This window comes from Spermophilus citellus (genome assembly GCF_964194105.1).
Source record: "Spermophilus citellus genome assembly, chromosome: 1".
In the NCBI taxonomy this organism is placed as follows: domain Eukaryota; kingdom Metazoa; phylum Chordata; class Mammalia; order Rodentia; family Sciuridae; genus Spermophilus; species Spermophilus citellus.
This window is the reverse complement of record NC_138182.1, coordinates 192,433,417-192,455,349: the sequence shown is the minus strand read 5'-3', so window position 1 is coordinate 192,455,349 and position 21,933 is coordinate 192,433,417. Positions and strand designations below refer to the sequence as shown.

General features: G+C 42.5%; 1 protein-coding gene across 2 annotated transcripts; it reads right to left on the bottom strand.

Annotated features, from left to right (window-relative positions):
- Positions 1-161: 161 nt before the first annotated feature.
- On the bottom strand, positions 162-21,400 carry GFRA3 (GDNF family receptor alpha 3). 2 transcript variants are annotated; one of them, XM_081302328.1, is made up of 8 exons: positions 21,211-21,400; positions 14,255-14,542; positions 6,867-6,959; positions 5,087-5,399; positions 2,016-2,119; positions 1,717-1,851; positions 1,257-1,345; positions 162-1,053 (listed from the first exon to the last, which is right to left on the bottom strand). In XM_081302328.1, exons 1-8 carry the CDS (start codon positions 21,284-21,286, stop codon positions 967-969), a joined length of 1,185 nt encoding a protein of 394 aa, XP_081158454.1. In that variant the 5' UTR covers positions 21,287-21,400; the 3' UTR covers positions 162-966. The 2 variants fall into 2 exon arrangements, with proteins under 2 accessions (XP_081158454.1, XP_081158455.1); XM_081302329.1 differs by lacking the exon at positions 14,255-14,542.
- Positions 21,401-21,933: the final 533 nt, after the last annotated feature.

The window sequence follows — 21,933 nt, the reverse complement described above, 5'->3', positions numbered from 1 at the left end:
GCCCCCTCAAAGCTATTTTTCATTCCAATTCATGTCAAGAACACAGGGGCTGAGGGGCTTGGGATGTGGCTCAAGTGGTAGCGCGCTCGCCTGGCATGCGTGCGGCCTGGGTTCAATCCTCAGCACCACATACAAACAAAGATGTTGTGTCTGCCAAAAACTAAAAAATAAATAAATAAATATTTAAAAAGAACACAGGGGCTGAGAGCCTTGCCTGAAGTCATATAGCAGTTGTGTCTCTTCACCATCTGGCCTGTATCCTTGTATCTATAACATCCCAAATTATGGAAAAATTCAAAATTTGATAAAATGGGAAAAGAGCATAAGTCTTGGGTCAAAATGTTTAATCATGATCCAAGAGGTCAGGGGGCTTTAGAACAGCAGTAGGAATAAAGCAAAGACCAAAGGCTTCAGCTCCTGATTTCCAAATGTTCTCCAGGATCCCAGGGCAGAGCAGGGCAGGCAGAAGGTTTCCATCCTCCATTCAAAGGATGGAACAAGGGGTCAGAAGTATTGCTCCAGCCTTCTTCACAAGAAAAATATCTTTCTAGGCTGCCTCATAACTTTCAGCCCTGCCTACCTGAAGAATGCAATAAGGAATGACTGATTTGTTAGACTCTGGATGATTATGGGTAGATGGGAGAAAGGAAGGAGAGAGCCTAGTGGAGCTGGTCACCACCAGAAGACATGGCTAAATGATAGCCATTAAATCCTAAGGAGGGCAGCCTGAGTCAGAAATGAGGATAAAAGTGGTGGAGGAATGAGGTTAGCTAGTTAGGATCTGGAGGTCATAGCCCGTAGCATCTACTATGGCTTCATCTGGAGCCAACTGCAAGTTCCAGGTAGGGTTGGGGCTGCCATGTTGTGCACTGCACCTCCTCTGGATGCTGTTCTTTTTTCACCCTTCATAGGTTGCAATCAGGCTGGGTGTGGTAGTGAGGAAGAAGGCCTCTGGGTAAAATTCAGCTACCAGAGGCTCCAAAGTAGAATCAAGGTAAATGTACAGGAAAAAAGAAAGGGCATCCAGGGCTGTGGCCTCAGAGCGGAGTTTTTCTGTGAAAGAAATGGAACAGAGTTCTTTTAGGGAGCTATCTTTACCTCTCTTCACTACCTCAGCCTCAGTTAAGACTGCCCCCTGCCCCTGAGGTGTCCATTAGAGGTCTATAGAATAGTGCCCCCATCCCTTTGTTTGCTTAGTTTGAGTTTTCCCCAGCTGGTCAGCAAACGTTTAAGAGGTACAGCAGAGGAGGCCCTACCTCGTGCTCCATCACAGAAAAGGTGGCATCTTCCCAGTCCTGGGAGAAAAGCTGGCTGTGATATCGCATCTTAGCTGCAATGGCCTCCACTGAGCAGAGGAAAGAAGGAAGATTGGAAAGACATGGTGGAAGCAGATTCCTAGACTCCCAAGGCAGGAAAGGGAATGCCATGGGGACCCTGGGATCTAGGGGAACAGATGGGTAGGAATATCTCCTTCTGCTTGCTTGTTCCTCAAGCTGGAGATGTCTCAGGAGCCCAGACAGGTTGAACAGGCAGTGTTGGGGGTTACTCAGAGAGGGGCAGAAGGAAGAAAGGCTGGGGATGGGGGTATGGAAATTAAAACAGAATTGGGCTGCTCTGAGGAGATGGATGAAACCAATCTGGGCCAGAGTTGACCCCATCCTATCACCTCGGCTTTAGCTAATCCAACCCAGGGGCTGGGAGCAAGAGTATACTCACTGAGGCAGGGGTTGTGGGAGAAGGACCTCTCCAGCCCTTCACACTCCTCCTGCAGGTTGCCACTGCCTCGGCAGGTGCAGCTTAGGGCAACACTAGTGTTGATGTTGCTGATGAAGTTGGGGGTCATGGCAGTTCCTGTGGGATAAAAAGGGGAAGCAGTTGTCAGGGCCCAGACTAACCCTCCTTTAGCTCCAACCCTCTCCCACCCATCTCAGGACCATACCATCTGGGTCTTCAGAGTATTCTCACCTTTAGGGTGAGCCCATCCTGTGGGTTCTCTACATATGCCCCAGCCTCACCAATCAGCCCCAGGTATGCTCGCAGACATCTGGACTGTTCTGTTGCACAAGTCCCCAGGATGTCCATAGGATGGCAGTGGGTCTGGAAATCTACCAGGCGTGATCTGGAAGAAAGGAAAAAAAAAATTTTTTTTTGGCAGTTCTGAAGCGGGTACTGTACCACTGGGCTATACCCCTAGTCCTTTTTATTTATTTATCTTAATTTTGAGAAGGGTCTAAAAATCACAATTTTGAAGACTTGTGATCCTCCAGCCTCAGCTTCCAAAGTAGCTGGGATTAGAGACATAAGCTACCATGCCTGGCTCAAGAAGGGAAATTTCAAGAGTCCCCAATGAAGATCTGGCCTGCAGCCTTTATCCTTGGTGCTCTTTAGCCTGGCAAGCTCATTGTCACCCCAATTCCTCCTCTGCTTTCAGTGCTTGGTCTACCCCAACTTATCCTCAGTGAAGCCTGCCCCTGTCACTTTTAACCCAGGGCCTTCAGCACATCACTCTGAATTTAGGCTTCATAATCTCTAATTATGAGATCTTACACAGCTTCTTTCACCCCAGTTTCCTAGACTGTAAAATAGGATAAAAGCACAACCTGGCAGATTTTCATAGATGAAATAAGAGAATGCATGTATCACATCCAGCATAGTGCCTGGCACATATTGTTTAATAAATGTTAGATATGAGCTGGGTGTGGTGGCATGTGCCCATAATCCCAGTGTCTCAGGAGGCTGAGGCAGGAGGATTACAAATTCAAGGCCAACCTTGGCAATTTAGCAATACCCTGACTCTAAATAAAAAATAAAAAGGGCTGAGGATGTAGCTCAGTGGCAGAGCAGCCCTGGCTTCAATCCCTAGTACTGCCAAATAAATAAATAAATATTAGATGTTATTATTATTACTATCATTTGTGGTTCTGGGGATAGAACCCAGGGACTCGCACATTTTAGGCACTGAAGTATACTAAAATTTTTAATTTTTTTATATTGAGACAGGGTCTTGATATGTTGCGCAGGTTGGTCTGGAACTTTTGATCCTTCTGTCTCAATTTACCAAGTAGCTGGGACTACAGGTGTGCACCACAGTACCCAGCCAGATATTATTATTAACATTCATTCCACAATACGTAAGGCTAGTTCTGTTTGGGTGATGTAATTGTGGGTGTTTTTCTTTCTATATGTTTTTCTGCAGTTTTCAATACATTTCTGGGTTGGGTCAATGGTTTACTTCTCTGTCACTTCCACTCTACTATGAACTCCTTGAAGATAGAGACAATATCTTAGCCATCTAACCTAGTACCTGTTATATAATAGTATTAGCTACTAGTGTAGTAATAGGCAGTACAGCAGAATAGTTAAAAGCATAGACTCTAAGTCAGACCTGTTTACCCCAAACTTAACAAACCTAACCTACTAGCTGTGTTCCCTGTGTACCTATAAATGGTTATTTAACCATTCTTTGCTATGGTTTTTTTCATTTGTAAACTGAGGATGATTAAAACAAGAGCATCTATCTTATAGAGTTCTTTTTTTTTATTGGTTGTTCACAACATTACAAAGCTCTTGACATATCATATTTCATACATTAGATTGAAGTGGGTTATGAACCCCCAATTTTACCCCAAATGCAGATTGCAGAATCACGTCGGTTACACATCCACAATTTTACATAATGCCCTATTAGTAATTGTTGTATTCTGCTACCTTTCCTATCCCCTACTATCCCCCCTCCCCTCCCCTCCCATCTTCTCTCTCTACCTCATCTACTGTAATTCATTTCTCTCCTTGTTTATTTTCCCATTCCCCTCACAACCTCTTATATGTAATTTTGTATAGCAATGAGGGTCTCCCTTCATTTCCATGCAATTTCCCTTTTCTCTCCCTTTCCCTCCCATCTCATGTTTCTGTTTAATGTTAATCTTTTCTTCCTGCTCTTCCTCCCTGCTCTGTTCATAGTTGCTCTCATTATATCAAAGAAGACATTTGGTATTTGGTTTTAAGGGTCTTATAGAGTTCTTATGAGGCTTATATGAGTTAATACATGTTAAGTACTTAAATCAATATCTGGCTCATAGGAAGTACTTAGTAAATGCTAATATTCTGATTATAGAGAGCCCTGACTTTGCAGATAAGGAAAGTAGTAATCAAAGAGGTAAAGCTACTTTCCTTACTGCATCACCTGTCACAAAAAAGTAAGCAATAGATCTAAGTTGTATACCATGGTTGGTATGACATTCATTGTCAAAAAATGTTACTTGAACAAATGATAAGTTCAATTTGTTGTTTTGTACTGAGAAGACACAGGAAAACCAGATTGGAATTTCAGATTTTCAGTGCCTAGCATTTGTGAGGCTCTGGGTTCAAACCCCAGCAATGAAATGCAAACCTCCCTACATAAATACATGGAGTTCTTAAAGGACAATAAATGACAAAATTAGCATTACCATTTATTGAGGACTTAACTCTGCCCCAGTAGGCTAAGTACTCTACATAAGTAATATAATCATGACTAGAGGTCTGTATTATTATTCCAGTTTTTGTGGAGAACTAAAAGTGATGGCTTGCCCTTCACATCTGGTTTGAGCATGTCCAGCTTGCTGAGATTCATTTTCCAGGATTTTCTAGTCACTGGGTCTTCATTTCATTTTTCCAGAAAACATAACTGGAAGCAAATGCTTACCAAATTATGGTAGATTATCTTTAGGTGAGGGAATTTTGAGTGGTATTTTTTATACAGGCCTGTGCCACTGTGCTCATAAGTGGTATTTTTTATACATGTTTATGTTTTCTTAAGTTATTACATAAAGGAGGTTTTGTTATGTTTCCCAAGTTGGTCTAGAACTCAGACGCAAGGAGTCTTCCCTCTTCAGCCTCTGAGAGCTGGGACTACAGGTGTGACCATCGCACCAGGTCAAAAGCTATAATCCTTTTAATATGAGTTTCACAAAATATCCAAGGCGAAGCACCTTGTGGGTGCACTGTTCCCTGAGGGCAGTTAGACCCAACGGGTGCAGGAAGGTGGCCAGAAGGAGTGGAACATGTCACACCCATGCCCATCCTGCAGCCCAGACCCTGCACCTACCTGCACAGTGGATCCGTGAAACAGAGGCGCTGCAAATCCAGACAGTTGGGGGCCTCAGTTGGCAGTGCACAGCTGGGAGCAATAGTGTTGCGCCTACGCTCCCCACAGCTGCGGTCAGTGGGCAAGCAGGGGCACAGCAGCAGGCCCTGCGCATGAGGCTCAGAGGCCCTCTCAAAGAACGAGCGCAGCTGTCCAAGGCAGACTTGGCGCTGGCAGCGGTGTCCTGAACAGGCCTCCCCGTAACCCTTGCGTAGTCGGTCACACTTCTCATTAAGAGTACACAGCATAGCAAATTTGAGGCAGAGATCGGAGTCTGTAGGGAAGAAGGGCACTAAATCACTAGACCACATCCTTTCTGCATCACCTGTAGTTCAGTATCCCTAAGGAACCCCAGCAAACCCAATTTAACAAGGAAGAAATGGGGGTAGGAGGAAAGGGAGGACTTGAATAAGTCCGGAATAAAGCTACTGCTAATTCAAGGTTTTCTCTCTCCCCACAAACTGTATCTGGTACTGTGAAGCCTTTTCTACTCTGTTCCTTATCTTGACTAGGTAAACATCATCCTCTATCATCATCATCATCATCATCATCATCATCATCATCATCTCTATATATCTAATAACCACTTATCTAGAACCCAGCAACCACAAAGTTCAAATAACCAAAATACTTCCTTCAATGCTGTGCAGTATGATCCGACGGTGAAAATCATAACCTAGAGGTCTTGCAACATTCCATAGCAGTTTTTGAACTGCTGGAAACAAATGCAACTAAATTCTATTTAGGTTTGGTTTGTACCTTTTTATTCAGTTTTACTATTACCTACCCTTCATTCATCTAATGATTCATGCATAAAAGTTCTTTTCCAAGTCTTGGAAAAGTATGGCGATATTTCCTCCTTTTTCCTTTCTTTTTTTCAGGACTCAGTGTAGGTTGCTGGGAATCAAATCCAGGGAACCTAGGGCTTCATGCATGCTAAGCATGTACCTTACTGCTAAGCTCCATCACTAGCTTCCTGATGATTTTTCTATAAAAAGAATATTTCAGCCCAGAACAACTAAATAACTTAAACAGGTCATTCACTGATTCCTTGTAACTAAGAGTTTGCCATGTATAAATCTCTAGTTTTCCCTTGAAATTCTAATACATAAAACTAGCTATACAACAAAGCTCGCTTCAAAATTCTAATTTTTACAGAATTGACCATACAACAAAGCTTTCTTCTCCTCAAAAAATAGTGCATATATGTGTGTTCTTTTTCAATTAACTCTCGACCTTACACTCCTGAAAAAACATGCATTGTAGTCCTTGCCAGGCTGATGGTTCTCCACCCTAAGTCACCCCTGTGGGGAGACAAAACCTCATTATTTTCTCTGCCCAACACCTCGCCCATCCCATTAGAATGGTTGAAAACAATTTTCTAGTCTTTATGGACAAAAAGGCTACTTTCCTTGCTGTGTCTAAATATTCCATTTCTGTACTTTTCTTTCTGTAACTACTGCCACTCCCACCATCCTCTTTGTAGGGACCAGGGGGACCTAATGGGTTTTCTCTGAATGCCTGCCTAATAATTGTTATTTTTTTTTTTGATGACTCCCATGAAAGCAGACCATGCAACACAACTCAGACTTCTACGCTGACACAGTGTTTATTCAGTCACCTGGCAGGCTAGAAACTTACTCTGTAAGCCCCTAAGTTTGTGCTTCCCCCAGCCACCCTTCCCTCGGCCCAGCTCAGCCTCCCACTTCCCAGTTTCCCAACCTAGGCTTGCCTTCCACACCTGGTTTGAGTATGTCCAGCTTGCTGAGATTCATTTTCCAGGGTTTTCTAGTCACTGGGTCTTCATAGGGGGAGACATCCAGTTCATAATCACCTAAAAACAAGGTAGGGAGCACCAGAATGCTAAGGACCTGGGAGGGGTAGGAGCAGGAGGGGCTCAGGCTGCTGGGTCAGACCTCAAGCTCTATGCAGCAAAGGAAAAGGCACAACCTATAACTAGCTGCAAGGTATGCAAAGATAAGAAAAATGCAGAGCCATAAAGATATGGGTTGTGCTGGACAGGGTGGGGCACGCCTGTAATCCCAGCAGCTTGGGAGGCTGGGACAGGAGAATGGCGAGTTCAAAGCCAGCCTCAGCAATGGTGAGGCAGTAAAGCAATTCCATGAGTCCCTGTCTCTAAATAAAATATAAAATAAGGCTGGGGTATGGCTCAGTGGTCGAGTGCTCCTGAGTTCAATTCTTGGTACCAAAAAAAAAAAAAAAAAAAAGATATGGATTTGGCCCAACAAATAAACTGATAAGAACAGAAGCCTTTGGGTAGGCAAAAAGAAATTGAGGAGGAGAGAGGTTTAATTGTTACTTGCCGAGATATGAACTCTGAACTATCTGATTCTGGTAAGTAGGAGTTCAGGGACATCAAGATGGTGGAGACAGGGTATAAGAAAGATGCCACTGGGGGCTGGGGTTGTGGCTCAGTGGTAGAGAGCTTGTCTAGCATGCATGAAGCACTGGGTTTGATCCCCAGCACCACACAAACTAAATAAACAAAATAAAGGTGTTGTGCCCATCTACAACTAAAAAAAAAATAAAAAAAAAGATGCCACTGGACAAGACAGGGAGATAAGTCATGTTTCTGTTTACAATAAGTCCCATTACTATGACAACTCCTGACACTGAGGACTTATCACCATGACAACTCCTGCCACAGGTTCAGTATTTTAAAAGGACCAATGGCGGTAAAGTAGGCAGTATTCTAATTAGGTTTCTAAAGTAACCAATGCTGTGGGGGGTGATTAGAGAATATTCTAATCAGGTATCATAAGGTAACCAATAGGAGCAAACAGGGTAAGGTTTTCAATTTAGTCTGTATAGGAAAGAGAATGACTTACAGCCCAGCAGCTGATTTCCAGACATTGGGACCTGAGCCTCTCTCTTGGTCAGCCCACTCTTCTCTACCTTACGGAGTGCTACTTCACCTGTAATAAATCTGGTATTTTCCTGCTATTTCTGTGTCTGTCTTTCTTTCTTTTTTCTTTTTCTTTTTTTGGTACCAGAGACCCAGAATCACTCAACCACTGAGCCACATCCCCAGCACGTTTCTGTATTTTATTTAGAAGCAGGGTCTCACTGAATTGCTTAGGGCCTTGCTAAATTGCTGAGGCTGGCTTTGAACTTGCTATCATCCTGCCTCAGCCTCCAGAGCCAATGGGATTATAGGCTTGTGCCAGCATGCCCAGCTGCTTCTGTATGTCTTCCTCAATTCTCTGTTTGGGACACCAAGGACCTGGATCCCAACTGGATACTCCAACAACAACAATTTCAGAGTTTCTGGATCCTAGCTCTCAGACATATTGTTTGTTTGGAATCAGGCAAGGGAACTCTGCCTTGTTTTCCCTTGCTATTATAGAAGGGACAGTGGGGTACTCTGCTACAGGCCTGAATGCTTGACTATGGAGATGTACAGCATTCTGGAGAAACAGAAGTGAGGCCAGGCACTAACTGAGAAAAAAAAAAAAGAGAGAGAGAGAGAGAGAGAGAGAGAGAGAGAGAGAGAGAGAGAGACAAAATGATCTCAAAGTATATGCATCTTTCTCAGACACCCACAAGGGACTGCAGACTCCTTAAGGGGACTTACTAAGTCTTATCAAATCAGTGTATTGCCCCTATGCTTGGGAGGGGCTCAATAAATATTGGTTAATAAATCTTGTTGGAAGAGAGAGATGAGAAAGATAAGCTTGCAGGAATGTCATCCAAGAAGCCTTTGTAAATGCATCTTCAGGTGGGCAGGTATATGGATGTTATCAGGCAAACAAGAGAGGATGGGCTAGATATATCAGAAGACCTGAGAGCTCCAAAGGGGAAAGAAAACAGAGAAACAAGAGAATCCTGGAAGAAGTCTCTGGGGAAGTTAAAAAAGAGAAGAAATTAGGAGTAGGAAACAGAGAACAAGTGGTGTGGTAAAATTGTTTTATCATTCAATTATTTGTCCCCCACACTGTGGGAGGATTATACCTCCCTATCTGTTGCCATGTGACTTTTCACAGACCCTGTGGAGCGTACTTCAATGTCAGTCAGGCTTGGCCCCGTGATTTGCTCTGGCTGGTGGACTATAAATTGAAGTGATGTAAATCACGTCTAAGCAGAGCTTTTTTTTTTTTTTTTTTTTTTGCTATTGGGGTTAAACCCAGGAACCCTTACCCACTGAGCCACATCTCCAGTCCTTTTTCTAATTTATTTTGAGAAAGGGTCTCACTAAGCTGCTTAGGATCTAAGTTGCTGCTTTGATCTTGGAATCCTCCTGCCTCATCCTCCCAAGTAGGCATGTACCACTGTGCCCAGGCTGAGCTGAAGCTTTAAGAACCATCACATTGCCAGGTATGGTAGCACATGCCTATAATCCCAGCAGCTTGAGAAGCTGAAGCAGGATTGCAAATTCGAGGCCAGTCTCAGCAATTTCATAAAGGCTTAAGCAACTTAGTGAGGCCCTGTCCAAAATAAAAACTGAAAAGGTGGGGGATATGGCTCAGTGGTTCAGTCCCTAATACCAAAAAAAAAAAAAAAAAGAACCATTATATCGTTATTACTTTTTCCTCTCTTACTTTAAATGAAGACAATCGATAGAACAGAGACAAATCCAATGCTTGGAAGTCTGCAGCACATATATAAAATGAGCAAGAAATAAATGTTTATTGTTAAAAAAGAGATGGGGATGGGGTGGGCTGGTTGTAACTAAAGTTTAACCTAGCAAATTCTTATTAGAAATGCAATCAAGGAGGGGCTGGGGCTCAGCGGTAAAGCGCTCGCCTAGCATGTGTGAGGCCCTAGGGTTGATCCTCAGCACCACATAAGAATGAAATAAAGATAATGTGTCCAACTACAAATAAAAAATAATAAATATTAAAAAAAAAAAGAAATGCAATCAAGGAGCAGGGTGTGGCAGCATACACCTATAATCCCAGCAATTTGGGAGGCTAAGGCACGAGGATTGCAAGTTCTGGGCCAATCTCAGCAATTTAGCGAAACTCAGTCAAAAATAAAAAGTAAAAAAGATTGGAGATGTAGCTTAGTGGTAAAGTGTCCCTGGGTTCAATCCCTAGTACCAAAAACAAAAAAGCAACTGGAGGCTGGGTATAGTGACACACACACTTGTAATCCCGACAATTTGGGAGACTGAGTGAAGAGGATTGCAAATTTGAGTTTAGCCTCACTAACTCAGAAAGACTGAGTGAGAAACCGCTCAAAATAGAAAATAAGAGCTGGGGTGTAGCTTAGCGGTAAAGTGCCCCTGGGGTTCAATCCCCAGGACCCCCATCACACAAAAGCAATGCAATTAGGGCGTTAGGAGGTGTTGCTCAGTGGTCGAATGCTGCTTAGTACCCTTGAGGCCCTGAGTTTGATTCCCAGTACCACAAAAACAAAACAAAACAAAAACAATTGGGGTAAGGGGAAGAAAAAATGCAATTTTTACCTAGAGGTAGATTGCTCTAGGAACAAAAATCCAAATATGTAGCAATTCTTTGGGACTGGGCAGTGGATAGAGAAGAAGCTTTCTGGGGGCTGGAAAAATAGTAGTCTTCATTATGCAGTAACAAAGCATTTGGTAAATTATTTCCCCCAATAATTTGGAAGGAAGATGAATTTATGCTGAACGAACTTGTGTTTTATGGGGAAGAAGCCGAGAAGCAGAAGGTTACTACTATGTCTTGATTGTTACTGGCTGCATTTGGCAAGGTATTAAGAGAAAAACAGAAGCTCAGAAAAGAATTGGCCAGTTTAGCAGATAGGCATGGTGGTGCCTGTCTGCAGTCCCAGCTACTAGAGAGGCTGAGGCAGGAGGATTCCTTGAGTCCAGGAGTTCAAGACCAGCCTGGATGTAGTGAAAAAGTGTCTTGACAAAATAAAAAATAAAAGAATTGGCTGGTTTGCAAGTAGGGAGGATATGGACAAAAGAATCCAGAAATTCCAAGACTTGAAGGATTAAGAGATGCAGCAACTATATCTCATATTCAAATGGTAAAAGATAAAATTGAAAATGCTTTGAGTGATAAAGTTGATAACAATCAGGCTTGGGGAAAAGACCAAATTAAGTATGTGGCTATCCTGGAGTTTATGAAGATTTCTCAATTGATTAAGATGGTACCAAATAGATCTGCCAGTTAGACAAATGTACTCAGGGAAAGAAAACTAAAGTAGTGACTCTCCCATAGAGGTCTGATAGGGACAGGGAACTTCTAATTAGGTTTAGAAAGAGGTGCATGTCTTGTGGGAAAGGCTACTGGCACATGAGATGAAGGAATCAAAGATATAAAAAGCAATTACTTTTTGAGAGACTTGTACTTCTAACAGCTAACAGCCTGGATTAAAAGAGACTGTAACTATTTGAGACTTAAAATGCCCCAACATTCCTCAGACAGGAAATAGGATAAGAATGCTTCTCCAGTCCCAGAGGTTGTAGTCTCCAATGCCCTTTTCAAATGTGGTAAAGAGAATAATGGAAAAGCCAGGATCTCCCAGAGGGTTGAGCCAAGAACCTTGAAGAACAATGGATAGGGCAGCTACTCCCACAGAGGAAAAAAAAAAAAAAAAAGGGTGTGTGTGTGGGGGTCTTCTTATAGAATAAGCCTGGGTTGGGAATGTGGTCAGTGGATGATTACTTGCCTGGCATGTGTGAGACCCTGGGTTTGATCCCCAGAGAAGAGGATCCTTGCAAAATCTGCCTAGCAAAATTTTAGAATTCTTCGAATCAATGTCTGCTGTGTGCCTCCCGTTCCTTCCCATTCTGAAAGTGTTTGTTGTAGTTATCCTGAGCCTGTTCTATTATTGTACACTTAGTATGTATGGGAGGCAAATGACCTTTTTAGCTCATAAAGATAAACTAGGGGGTCTGGAGTTGTGGCTCAGTGGTAGAGTGCTTGCCTAGCATGCGTGAGGCACTGGGTTCAATCCTCAGCACCACATAAAAATGAAATAAAGATATTGTGTCCACCTCCAACTAAAAAATAAATATTAAAAAAATATAAACTAGGGTTAGGCATGGTGGTGGCACATGCCTGTAATTTCAACAACTCTAGAGGCTGAGGCAGGAGGATCATAAGTTTGAAGTCAGTCTCAGCAACTTAGGGAGACCCTATCTCAAACTACAACCAAACAAACAGAAACCAATATAGAAACTATCATAAGATCCTAAGATCCTAGATTTGGAGCTTGATGTCATGTTCTGATAGAATTTTTAGGACATCTTCCTTGGAAAATTAGGTGGATATATATTACTTGAGGAAGGAGGGGAAATTAATATTTTTATCAAGCTGTAAACTGTGGTAAATTGTATTATTGTTTCCAATTATTCTTTGCCTTCCCTATAAGATTAAATGTCTTCACTTATTGTCATGAGATTTATTACTTTTTAATTTTTTTGCTACTGGGAATTGAACCCCAGGAATGCTTTACCATTGAGCTATATCTCCAGGCCTTTTTGAGACAGGGTCTCACTAAGTTGCTAAGACTGGTTCAAACTTGCAATCTTCCTGCCTTGGTCTCCTGAGTTGCTGGGATTATAGGTATGTGCCACCAGGTCCAGTTTTGCCATGTTATTTTTGATGTCTCCCTATGGGAGGAGTATACTTCTCTAATCTAGTGATGTGAGGCTTGGTCAGATTATTTTCTCTTTGGAATTTGTAACATTTGAGCAGGGTTCTGTTGTTGTTGTTTTGGTACTGGGGATTGAACACAGAGTGCTCTACCATTGGGCTACAATCCCAGCCCTTTTTATATTTGAGACAGGTGATCACTAAGTTGCAAGGCTCAAACTTGTGATCTTCATGCCTTAGCCTCCTAAGTAGCTGGTATCATAGGTGTGTGCCACCATGCCTGGCTTGAACAGAGGCTTTTAAAAGCATTGTATGGTTTAACCAATGCTCATTTCCTTCACCATGAGAAGGGAACATCCCACAAAAGGCTGTGCCTTTAGCCTGGATCCCAGAATGACAAAGACACATGAAAACAGCTCAGAACATGATCAAGAACTAAATCTTTGTTTTGCAAGATAGTCCAATAAAAGCTGATTAATATAGAAAACGGCCTATAGAAGGAGTCAAAGTAGTGCTTCTCTTTGGCTTTTTTTTGTGACTTTTATCATCCATTTCCAGTTCTGTTAATCATATAATTTCTGCTAAAGGCTGGCCTGAGATGATACCACTCAGTCTCTGAACTTGTGGATTACATGATATTTGGAGTTAAAACTGCTTTTCTCTACTCCTCTCTGTATCTTTCTGCTCTAGGAACTCCCCAGGTTGAGCCTGTGCCTGGTTTAGAACTCTGTCAAGAGGAAACCACAGGTAAAAAAAGAGGAAAAAGTGAGGGCAGTGTTTTGAGGGCCCAAAGGGACACTGCCAATTTTTCCCTCCATCTCTTACTGGTGCCAAATGCAGAGGTTCATTGTCATCGCCATCAGAATCTACCATGGGGCCCATATCCTGCAGAACTGAAAAACAACTCCCAAAGTGGGGCACACCTGTAATCCCAGGAAGCTGAGGCAGGTCCTGCCTCAGCCTGGGCAATTTAGTAAGACTGTTTCAAAGTAAAAAGGGCTGGGGAGGGGCTGGGGATGTGGCTCAAGCAGTAGTGCGCTCGCCTAGCATGCGTGCGGCCCAGGTTCGATCCTCAGCACCACATACCAACAAAGATGTTGTGTCCGCTGAAAACTAAAAAATAAATATAAGAAAAAAAAAAAGGGCTGGGGATACCGCTCAGTAGTAGAGTGCCTCTGGGCTCAATACCCAGTAGTAAACAAAACAGATGGCTGGGGATATAGCTCAGCTGGTAGAATGTTTGCCTTGCATGCACAAGGTCCTAGGTTCAATCCCTAGCACCACATTAAAAAAAAAAAAAAAACAAAACAAAACAAAAAAAACACAACAATGCTCAGGCTTAGGTATATACATCAAATATAATTTTTTTTTTATTTTTTAGTTGTAGCCATTTATTTATCTTTATTTATTTATGGTGTTGAGGATCGAACCCAGGGCCTTGCATGTTCTAGGTGAGCACTCTACTGCTGAGCAACAACCCCAACGCCACATCAATATTAAAAAAAAAAAAAAAGAAGAAGAAGAAAAGAAATTCCAAGAGCCATCCTCCTCAGCTTAGTGCACTCTAGGATGGAGGTCTCACCAATGCTGCGGGCAGGATGAATGGTCCAATAGATGTCCAGGCAGGTAGCTTGATTCTTCATGCGTCGGTGGCATGTACAGCCCATCAGAGAGCTGTTCCTGAGTTTCTCTGCTGCCTCTAGGCAGTCTGCAGGGAAAGAAGACCCCTCTAAGGGTAATGGGGTGCTTAGACTAGAGGTGCAAGAACCCAGGTGGTGGTAGGCAGCCTTGCAAGTGGGATCAGCCTGGCACTTCCTCCTGGCCTGGATACAACTGTTCCTGAACCGGCTCTCTGTGGGAAGGGAGTCTCCTGTGGAGAGATCAGGTGAGGGTCACATATGATCAGAGTAGCTGTCTGGGAGTATTAAGCCAGTTGTGAGGTAGGATTGGGGAGATTCCTGATGAAACCTTGAGAAAATCTTAGGGTAGCACAAATTGCCTTTAGGAATGATGTGGAGAGAAAGAAGTCCCACAGAACCTCCTTTACATCCTAAATTCAATTAAAAAAAGTCCCATTAACTCCCCAACATATGTGGAATCTGTCTACTTTTTTATTTAGGTTTGGTTTGCCCCTGCCTGTTCTGTTCAGTTTTGCTATCGCCTGCCCATCATTCATCTACTGATTCATGCATAAAAGCTCTCCATACTCTTGAGTCTTGGAAAAGTATGGTGATATTTCTTTTTTACTTTTTTTCATGTCTGTCTCTTTAGCCAGACCTCCTTACTGGTCTCACTGATTTCATCTTCCAAACTCATTCCTTCACATAATCTTAATATCTTTATTTTTTATATTTATTTTTTAGTTATAGGTGGACACAATGTCTTTATTTTACTTTATGTGGTGCTGAGGATCGAACCCAGTGCCTCACACATGCTAGGCACTCACTCTACCTCTGAGCCACAACCCCAGCCCCTTAATATCTTTTTTAATAAAAAATTTTAATTGGAAAGCTTTTTATTGAGATAAAATTCACACAAAATTATGTTTCTTAAAGTACACAACTAAGTGGCATTTAGAATATTCACAATGTTGTTGAACTATCACTTGTAATTCCAAAACATTTTCATTCATCCCAAAAGGAAACACATACCCATTAAACAAGCACTCGTTATTCACTCTTCTCTCCAGCAGCCTCTGGGAACCAGTAGTCTCCTTTCTGTCTCTATGGATTTACCTATCCTATATATTTCTTTTTTCTTTTTTTAAAAATATTGTTTAGCTGTAAATGGATCTTTTATTTAATTAATTTATTTATATATGGTGCTGAGGATTGATCCCAGGGCCTCACACATGCTAGGCAAGTGCTCCACCACTGAGTCACAACTCCAGCCCTATCCTATATATTTCATTGAAAGAGCATTACTCAATTTTGCTTGATCTTTTATCTTTTATTTTTTGTGTGTGTGGGGGGGTGGTATCAGGGATTGAACTCAGGGGCACTCAACCACTGAGCCACATCCCCAGCCCTTTTCTGTATTTTATCTAGAGAGAGTCTTACTGAGTTATTTAGCACCTTGCTTTTGCTGAGGCTGGCTTTGAACTCATGATCCTCCTGCCGCATCCTCCAATTACAGGTGTGAGCCACTGGCTTTATCTTTATTTTTGGTACTGGGTATTGAACCCAGGGTGCTTTACCACTGAGCTGTATCCCCAGCCCTTTTGAGACAGAGTCTTACTAAATTGCTAAAAGTTGGTCTCAAAATTATGATCCTTCCTCCTCAGCCTTCCAAATGCTGGGGTTATAGGTGTGCACATCAGTGCCTGGCTAACACAATTGATCTTTAATATCTGGCTTTTCTCACCTAGCATATTAGTTTTTTTTTTTGGGGGGGGGTCCAGGGATTGAATTTAGAGGCATTCACTGGACCTCTAAGTCACATCCTTAACCCTATTTTGTATTTTATTTAGAGACTGAGTTGTTTAGGGCCTGACTAAATTGCTAAGGTGGCTTTGAACTCATGATCTTTCTGTCTCAGCCTCCCAAGCCACTGGGGTAACAGGCGCGCATCACTGTGCCCGGTTTAGCATATTGTTTCTGAGGTCCATCCATAGTTTGTGTCAATGCTTCATTCATTTTTATAGATGACTATTTCATTGCATGGGTATGCCACATTTTTTTTTTTGTCCATTCATTAATTGATGGGCATTTGTTTCCATCCTTTGTTTATTGTGACTGCTTCTTTGGTTATATGTAACTGGTATCATTCATATAAAGCATTTGTTTGAACACCTGTTTTCAATTTGTTTGGATATCTACCTAGGAGTAGAGCTGCTGGGTCATACAGTAATTTTCTGTTTAACTTTCTGGGGATCTGCCAGTAGTCATAAACATTTTACATTCCCACTAGCAATATATGAAGAGCCTAGCTTCTATACTTGCTTGACAACTCTCATTATTTTCCACTTTTTAAAATTATGGCCATCCTTGTGGGTATGAAGTGTTATCTCACCGTGTTTTTTATTTGCATTTCCCTAATAACTAAGGATATTGAGCATATTTTTATGTTCTTATTATCCATTTGTACATTTTGTTTAGTAATATGCTTTCTTTTCTTCATCACTGGGATTGAACTCAGGAGTGTTCTATCTTTGAGCCATATCCCCAAATATTTTTAATTTTAGTTTAAGACAGGGTCTAAGTTAGCCATTTTGGCCTCAAACTTGTGATCCTTCTGCCTTAGCCTTCTAAGTAGCTGGGATTATAGATATGTGCCATTGTGCTAGGCATTGGATTCTTTTGTTTATAAAATTCACCTGTATTGGCAAGGATAGTAGTAAATAGCCTAATTTCATTGTTGCATAGCATGCCATTATATAAGCATAATTCTAGTTGTTTTTTTTTTGGGGGGGGGACTAGGGATTGAACCCAGGGGCACTGCACTTTAGCACTGAGCTACATCCACAGTTCTTTTTTTGAGACAGGGTCTCCTTAAATTGCTTAGGATGGTCTTGAACTTGTGATCCTCTTGCCTCAGCCTCCTGAGTTGCTGGGATTACAGGTATGGGCCACCATGCCTGGCTATATACTCTGATTTATAAGACCTTTATAAGACTTAATCCCTTTTTATTTTAAGACAGGTTCTCACTAGGTTGCATACAGTCTTGCTAATTCTTGAGGCTGGCTTCAAACCTGTGATCCTCCTGTCTCAGCCTCCTGAGCCACCAGGATTACAGATATGTACCACCATCACCTGACTAATCAGTTTCTTTCTATTTTTTGTTTTTTGGTTTTCAGTTTCTTGACATTTCTTTCACTTGCCTCATTCTAGTCTCAGCCTGGCCTGGGACAATTCACTTTCTGGACTTTAGTTTCTTTAATAGTAAAATGGGGAACTGAGGCTGGGGATGTGGCTCAGTGGTAGAGTGCTTGCCTAGCATGCATGAAGCCCTGGGTTTATTTCCCAGAAAATAAAAGTGAGAGAGATACTGGATTCTATCCTTTAATGGAAAGGATGAAAAAGAAATGATAGCTTTCTTTTAGGGATATATCAGAATTTCTAAAGGGACTACATAGTTTAAAAAAGCATATTTAAGCCTAATGCAGTGGTATGTGCCTATAGTCCTAGCCACACAGGAAGGAGGACAGGAGGATCATTTCAAGTGGGAGGGAGGGGAAAGAAAAAGAAAAAGAAAAAAAAAAAAAGGAGAAGCAAGAAGGGAGGGAGGGAGAATATAAAAAGCATATTTGGTAATTTTATATGTGCAAGATGAAAAAAAGTTTCAAATTTCAAAAAAATATTAGCCAGGGCTGGGGATGTGGCTCAGCGGTAACACGCTCGCCTGGCATGTGTGGGGTGCTGGGTTTGATCCTCAGCACCACATAAAATAAAAAATAAAGATGTTGTGTCCACCGAAAACTGTAATATTAAAAATTTCTCTCTCTCTCTCTCTCTCTCTTTCTCTTCTCTTCTCTATCTCTCTCCCCGCCCCCCTCTTCTCTTCTCTCTCTCTTAAAAAAAAAAATATTAGCCAGCCATGGTAGAACAGAGATCCCAGAGATTTGGAAGGCTTGCAAGCTCAAGGTCAATCTTGGCAACTTAGTGTTGAGCCCATCTCAAAATAAAAAAAATAAAAGGGCCATGTACTGTGGTTCATGCCGCTAATCCCAGTGGTTCAGGAGGCTGAGGCAGAAGAATTGCAAGTCCAAAGTCAGCCTCAGTAATTTAGTAAGGCCCTAAGAAACTTAGTGAGACCCTGTCTCAAAAGAAAAGGGCTGGGATGTGGCTCAGTAGGTCAAGTACCCCAGGTTCAATCCCGGTACCATAAAGTAAAATTAAAAGGGCTAGAAGTTGAAATTTAAGGATGAGATTTTAAAACCTTAACCAAAAAGGGGACATGAATTTAAATAGGTTGAGAAATTCTAAAACTTTAAGATGCTACTCCAGGGCTGGGGTTGTGGCTCAGAATTAGAGCGCTCACCTCGCACGTGAGCGCTCTAATTCTGTGGGGCCCTGGGTTCAATCCTTAGCACCACATAATAAACAAAATAGAGGTATTGTGTCCAACTACAACATATATATATATATATATATATATATATATATATATATATATATTTAAAAGAAAAAAGATGCTACTCCAGGTATGTACTCAGTAAAAGGTCACTGAAAGAAATAGGTTCAAGTCATTGTTGTTACTGGAATAAGTAAATACTTATCTGAACTTAAATATTGAATCACAACCATTTAAAAAAAAAAACCTAACTTTTTTCTTTTTTGGGGGGTACTGGGGATTGACCCCAGGGGAAATTGCTGAGACTGGCTTTGAACCTGCAATCTCTCTGCCTTAGCCTCCTGAGCTGCTGAAATTACAGGCATGTACCACCGCACTCAGCCCCCCAAATATTTTTTTTAATTTTTTTTGTATTTGTGGATAGACAGAATGCCTTTATTTTGTTTATTTTTATGTGGTGCTAAGGATCAAACCTAGTGCCTCACACATGCAAGGCAAGTGCTCTGCCACTGAGCTATAGCCCCAACCCCCTCCCCCAGCTATTTTTAAATTTGAGACAGGGTTTTGGTCTTCTTAAAGTTGTGACTAGTGGTCAACACTTAAAAACCAGAAGATTTCACATAAAACTATGGACTCCCAATTTCCCTTCAAATGTAAAACACTGTGGGCCTACATGCCCACAATATAACAAATGGAGTTGTGTGATGAATGCGTCCTTTCAGCAAGTCATGTGCTATTCAATTTGTCACAGTCCCTACATTCTCTACCATACCTTCACTACCTCCTCCTTTATACTACCACTGCTATGTCTATTTCTCACTTAGTCAGCAGCTTGACCTCCTGAGTTCTTCTTGGTTCATTAGAGAATGAGTAGTAGCAAATGAAGAAGATCAGTCTATGCACAAGATCCTCATTTGTTTTTCTCCATAGAAAAGAAGAGAGGCCCATAGCTTGGGCACCCATTTTATGGATGAATAAACAAGAAAAGTACAATGCATTAAGAGATATAGCAAGCTAAGACCAGATTGAGGTTAGAACCAAGAAGTCCTAGCTCCAACCTATTTTAGAATGATTTTCAGTACATGATGCTACTTTCCTGGGTGTTAGTTGTCTCCTTTATGCTTGGCTCTACTGGGGCCCAAGCAGTGGTATTTTTTACCTAATTGTTAAAACCAGCAATTGGTCTGGGCAGCACTTGACCCTACATAGCAGCTCCTGGATGATTCTGTTAAGGATTTTCAACAAAGCCACTTAATCAGAAATCACTGCTATCAAATACTATAAAATATGGATCTGCCAGCTATACTGTTTCCCTGAATTAGTTAATGAGGAAGGCATTTATTTAGTGTTTATCCCTGATCCTGACACAAAGCCATACATTAGGGTTAGTGAAATTTCCTAGGCAGTTAATTCAAATTGGTGATGTCTTGCTCCCCAGATTCACTGATTGAACCAGTTTTGACAAACCAGTCTTTTCCCTCCTTCCTTAACTGTCTCACAGCCAAAATTGTATTTCTATAGTCCCACAATGTGAAAGGTGATGGGAAATGAGTGTGGCCTCTGCCTTGGGATTCTCTTCACTCAGGTTCTGGTAGGAGCCCCAGAATGACAGTCCATGTACCTAATCCCATTTCCCAAGGCCATGGGGCATTTTTCTAGGCATGCTGGAGCCTAGACTGCTCTTCTTCAGGGGAATGGCATGGTGCTAAAGCCAGGCTGTGGCTTGTAGGAAAAGATCATCTGGCTCAACAAGGCATCTTCTGCACCAATTTAAAAAGTAAACATTTAACCTGGCTTGATGGACCAAGCCTATAATCCCAGAGACTCTGGAGGCTGAGACAGGAGGACTTCAAGTTTGAAGCCAGTCTCAGGAACTTAGCAAGGCTCTAAGCAACTTGCCAAACCTTGTCTCAAATTTTTTAAAAATTAAAAAGGGGACGGTGCTTGGGGTGTGACTTAGTGGGTAAATCCTCTAGGTTCAATCTCTGTTTTTTAAAAAAAAAACAGTAATAATAATAATTAAGTATATGGTGTGGTGGAGTTGGGTAGTTTTCAAATTCTCAACACACAACCAAATGATGATGTTAGCAAGTTCTGGCCAGCTTACAACCTCAAAGGGCGTGAAGAGAAGTTGAAGGCCGCTTAGAGGAAATGGCAGTCCAGCCCATGATCAGATTCTTCTTGCTTCCTAGAGATGCTGTCTTATAGTAGACTAGCTGCAGGTTATTTTGTAATTGTGTAGATGAGTCACAAAAGAGAGAAGGGGGAGAACAAGGAGCAAGGAGATGCTTGCTTATCCAGGTCAATGCTGGCACTCAATCTATATGAGTTCAGACACCGTATTAGGCATGGTATTCAGGGCCCTCTGGTCTTCCTCCTCCAGTTTCCCAGACTGCAGAACTGACACAGACAGGGGACCTGGAGGCAGCTGCACCCACTGTGTCCCGCCTACATGCTCACCTCCACCTGCCCCTCCCTGCAGCACCGGCGGGTTCCAGCTGCACCTACCCACAGACTACACTCACCAGCTCCAAGGGGCAGCAACAGCAGCAGCAGCAGCAAGACCACCGGCGACAGCCGCCGGCTGGCGGAGCGCACCATGGCGGGGTGTGGGTGCCAGGTGTCCGCCTCCGAGGGCGCTCTGCCTATGCCGGGCACCGCTGTCTCCCGGTTCCTAGAGCTTGAGTTCAGAAAGCGGGCCTCCCTCCGCCGGCGCCTCCCACCGCCGCCTCCCGTCCCTCCTCGCGGGCGGCGCCGGCACTCTCCCCACCAGGGTCCGGGGCGCCGCCCTCCTACTCCGAAGCGCGAGTCCACACCACTCCGCCTCTTCTTCTGGACCGAGAAGACAGAGCACCCAAGAGGGTGCTCCACCCGAATCTGCCCACCTGCTAACAACTTCGCTCAGCAAGACTGTGGAAGCTACCGCTGGAGACTCTTCTCCCAGGTTAATATTTCTTCCCCCATAAAAGCACCCTTTCTCACTTTCCCAACCCCGCCTCTTCATCTCAGGAACATCAGCAATCGCCACAGATTAAATCTTGTAACAAAATTTGAACAAACAAGGGTACCTGAGTTTCTAGTATTTTTTTCTCTGAGAATGTGCACATCTGTTATCTCATTTGCCCCCTCAAGTATCTTCCAGAGTAAGATTCTATGGTGTTCATTAAAAGATGGGCCCCAGAAAGGTGAAATGACTTTGCTGGGAGCATAGCTGGGACGATTTCCCAGGAGCTTTACCTGACTAAACT

Coding starts and splice junctions, on each gene's coding strand:
- GFRA3 (XM_081302328.1), bottom strand. CDS start 21,286: ATGGTGCGCTCCGCCAGCCGGCGGCTGTCGCCGGTGGTCTTGCTGCTG. Junction 6,960..14,254: donor TCATCCTGCCCGCAGCATTG/GTGAGACCTCCA, acceptor CCTTGTTTTTAG/GTGATTATGAACTGGATGTC. Junction 1,852..2,015: donor AGCATACCTGGGGCTGATTG/GTGAGGCTGGGG, acceptor TTTATCCCACAG/GAACTGCCATGACCCCCAAC.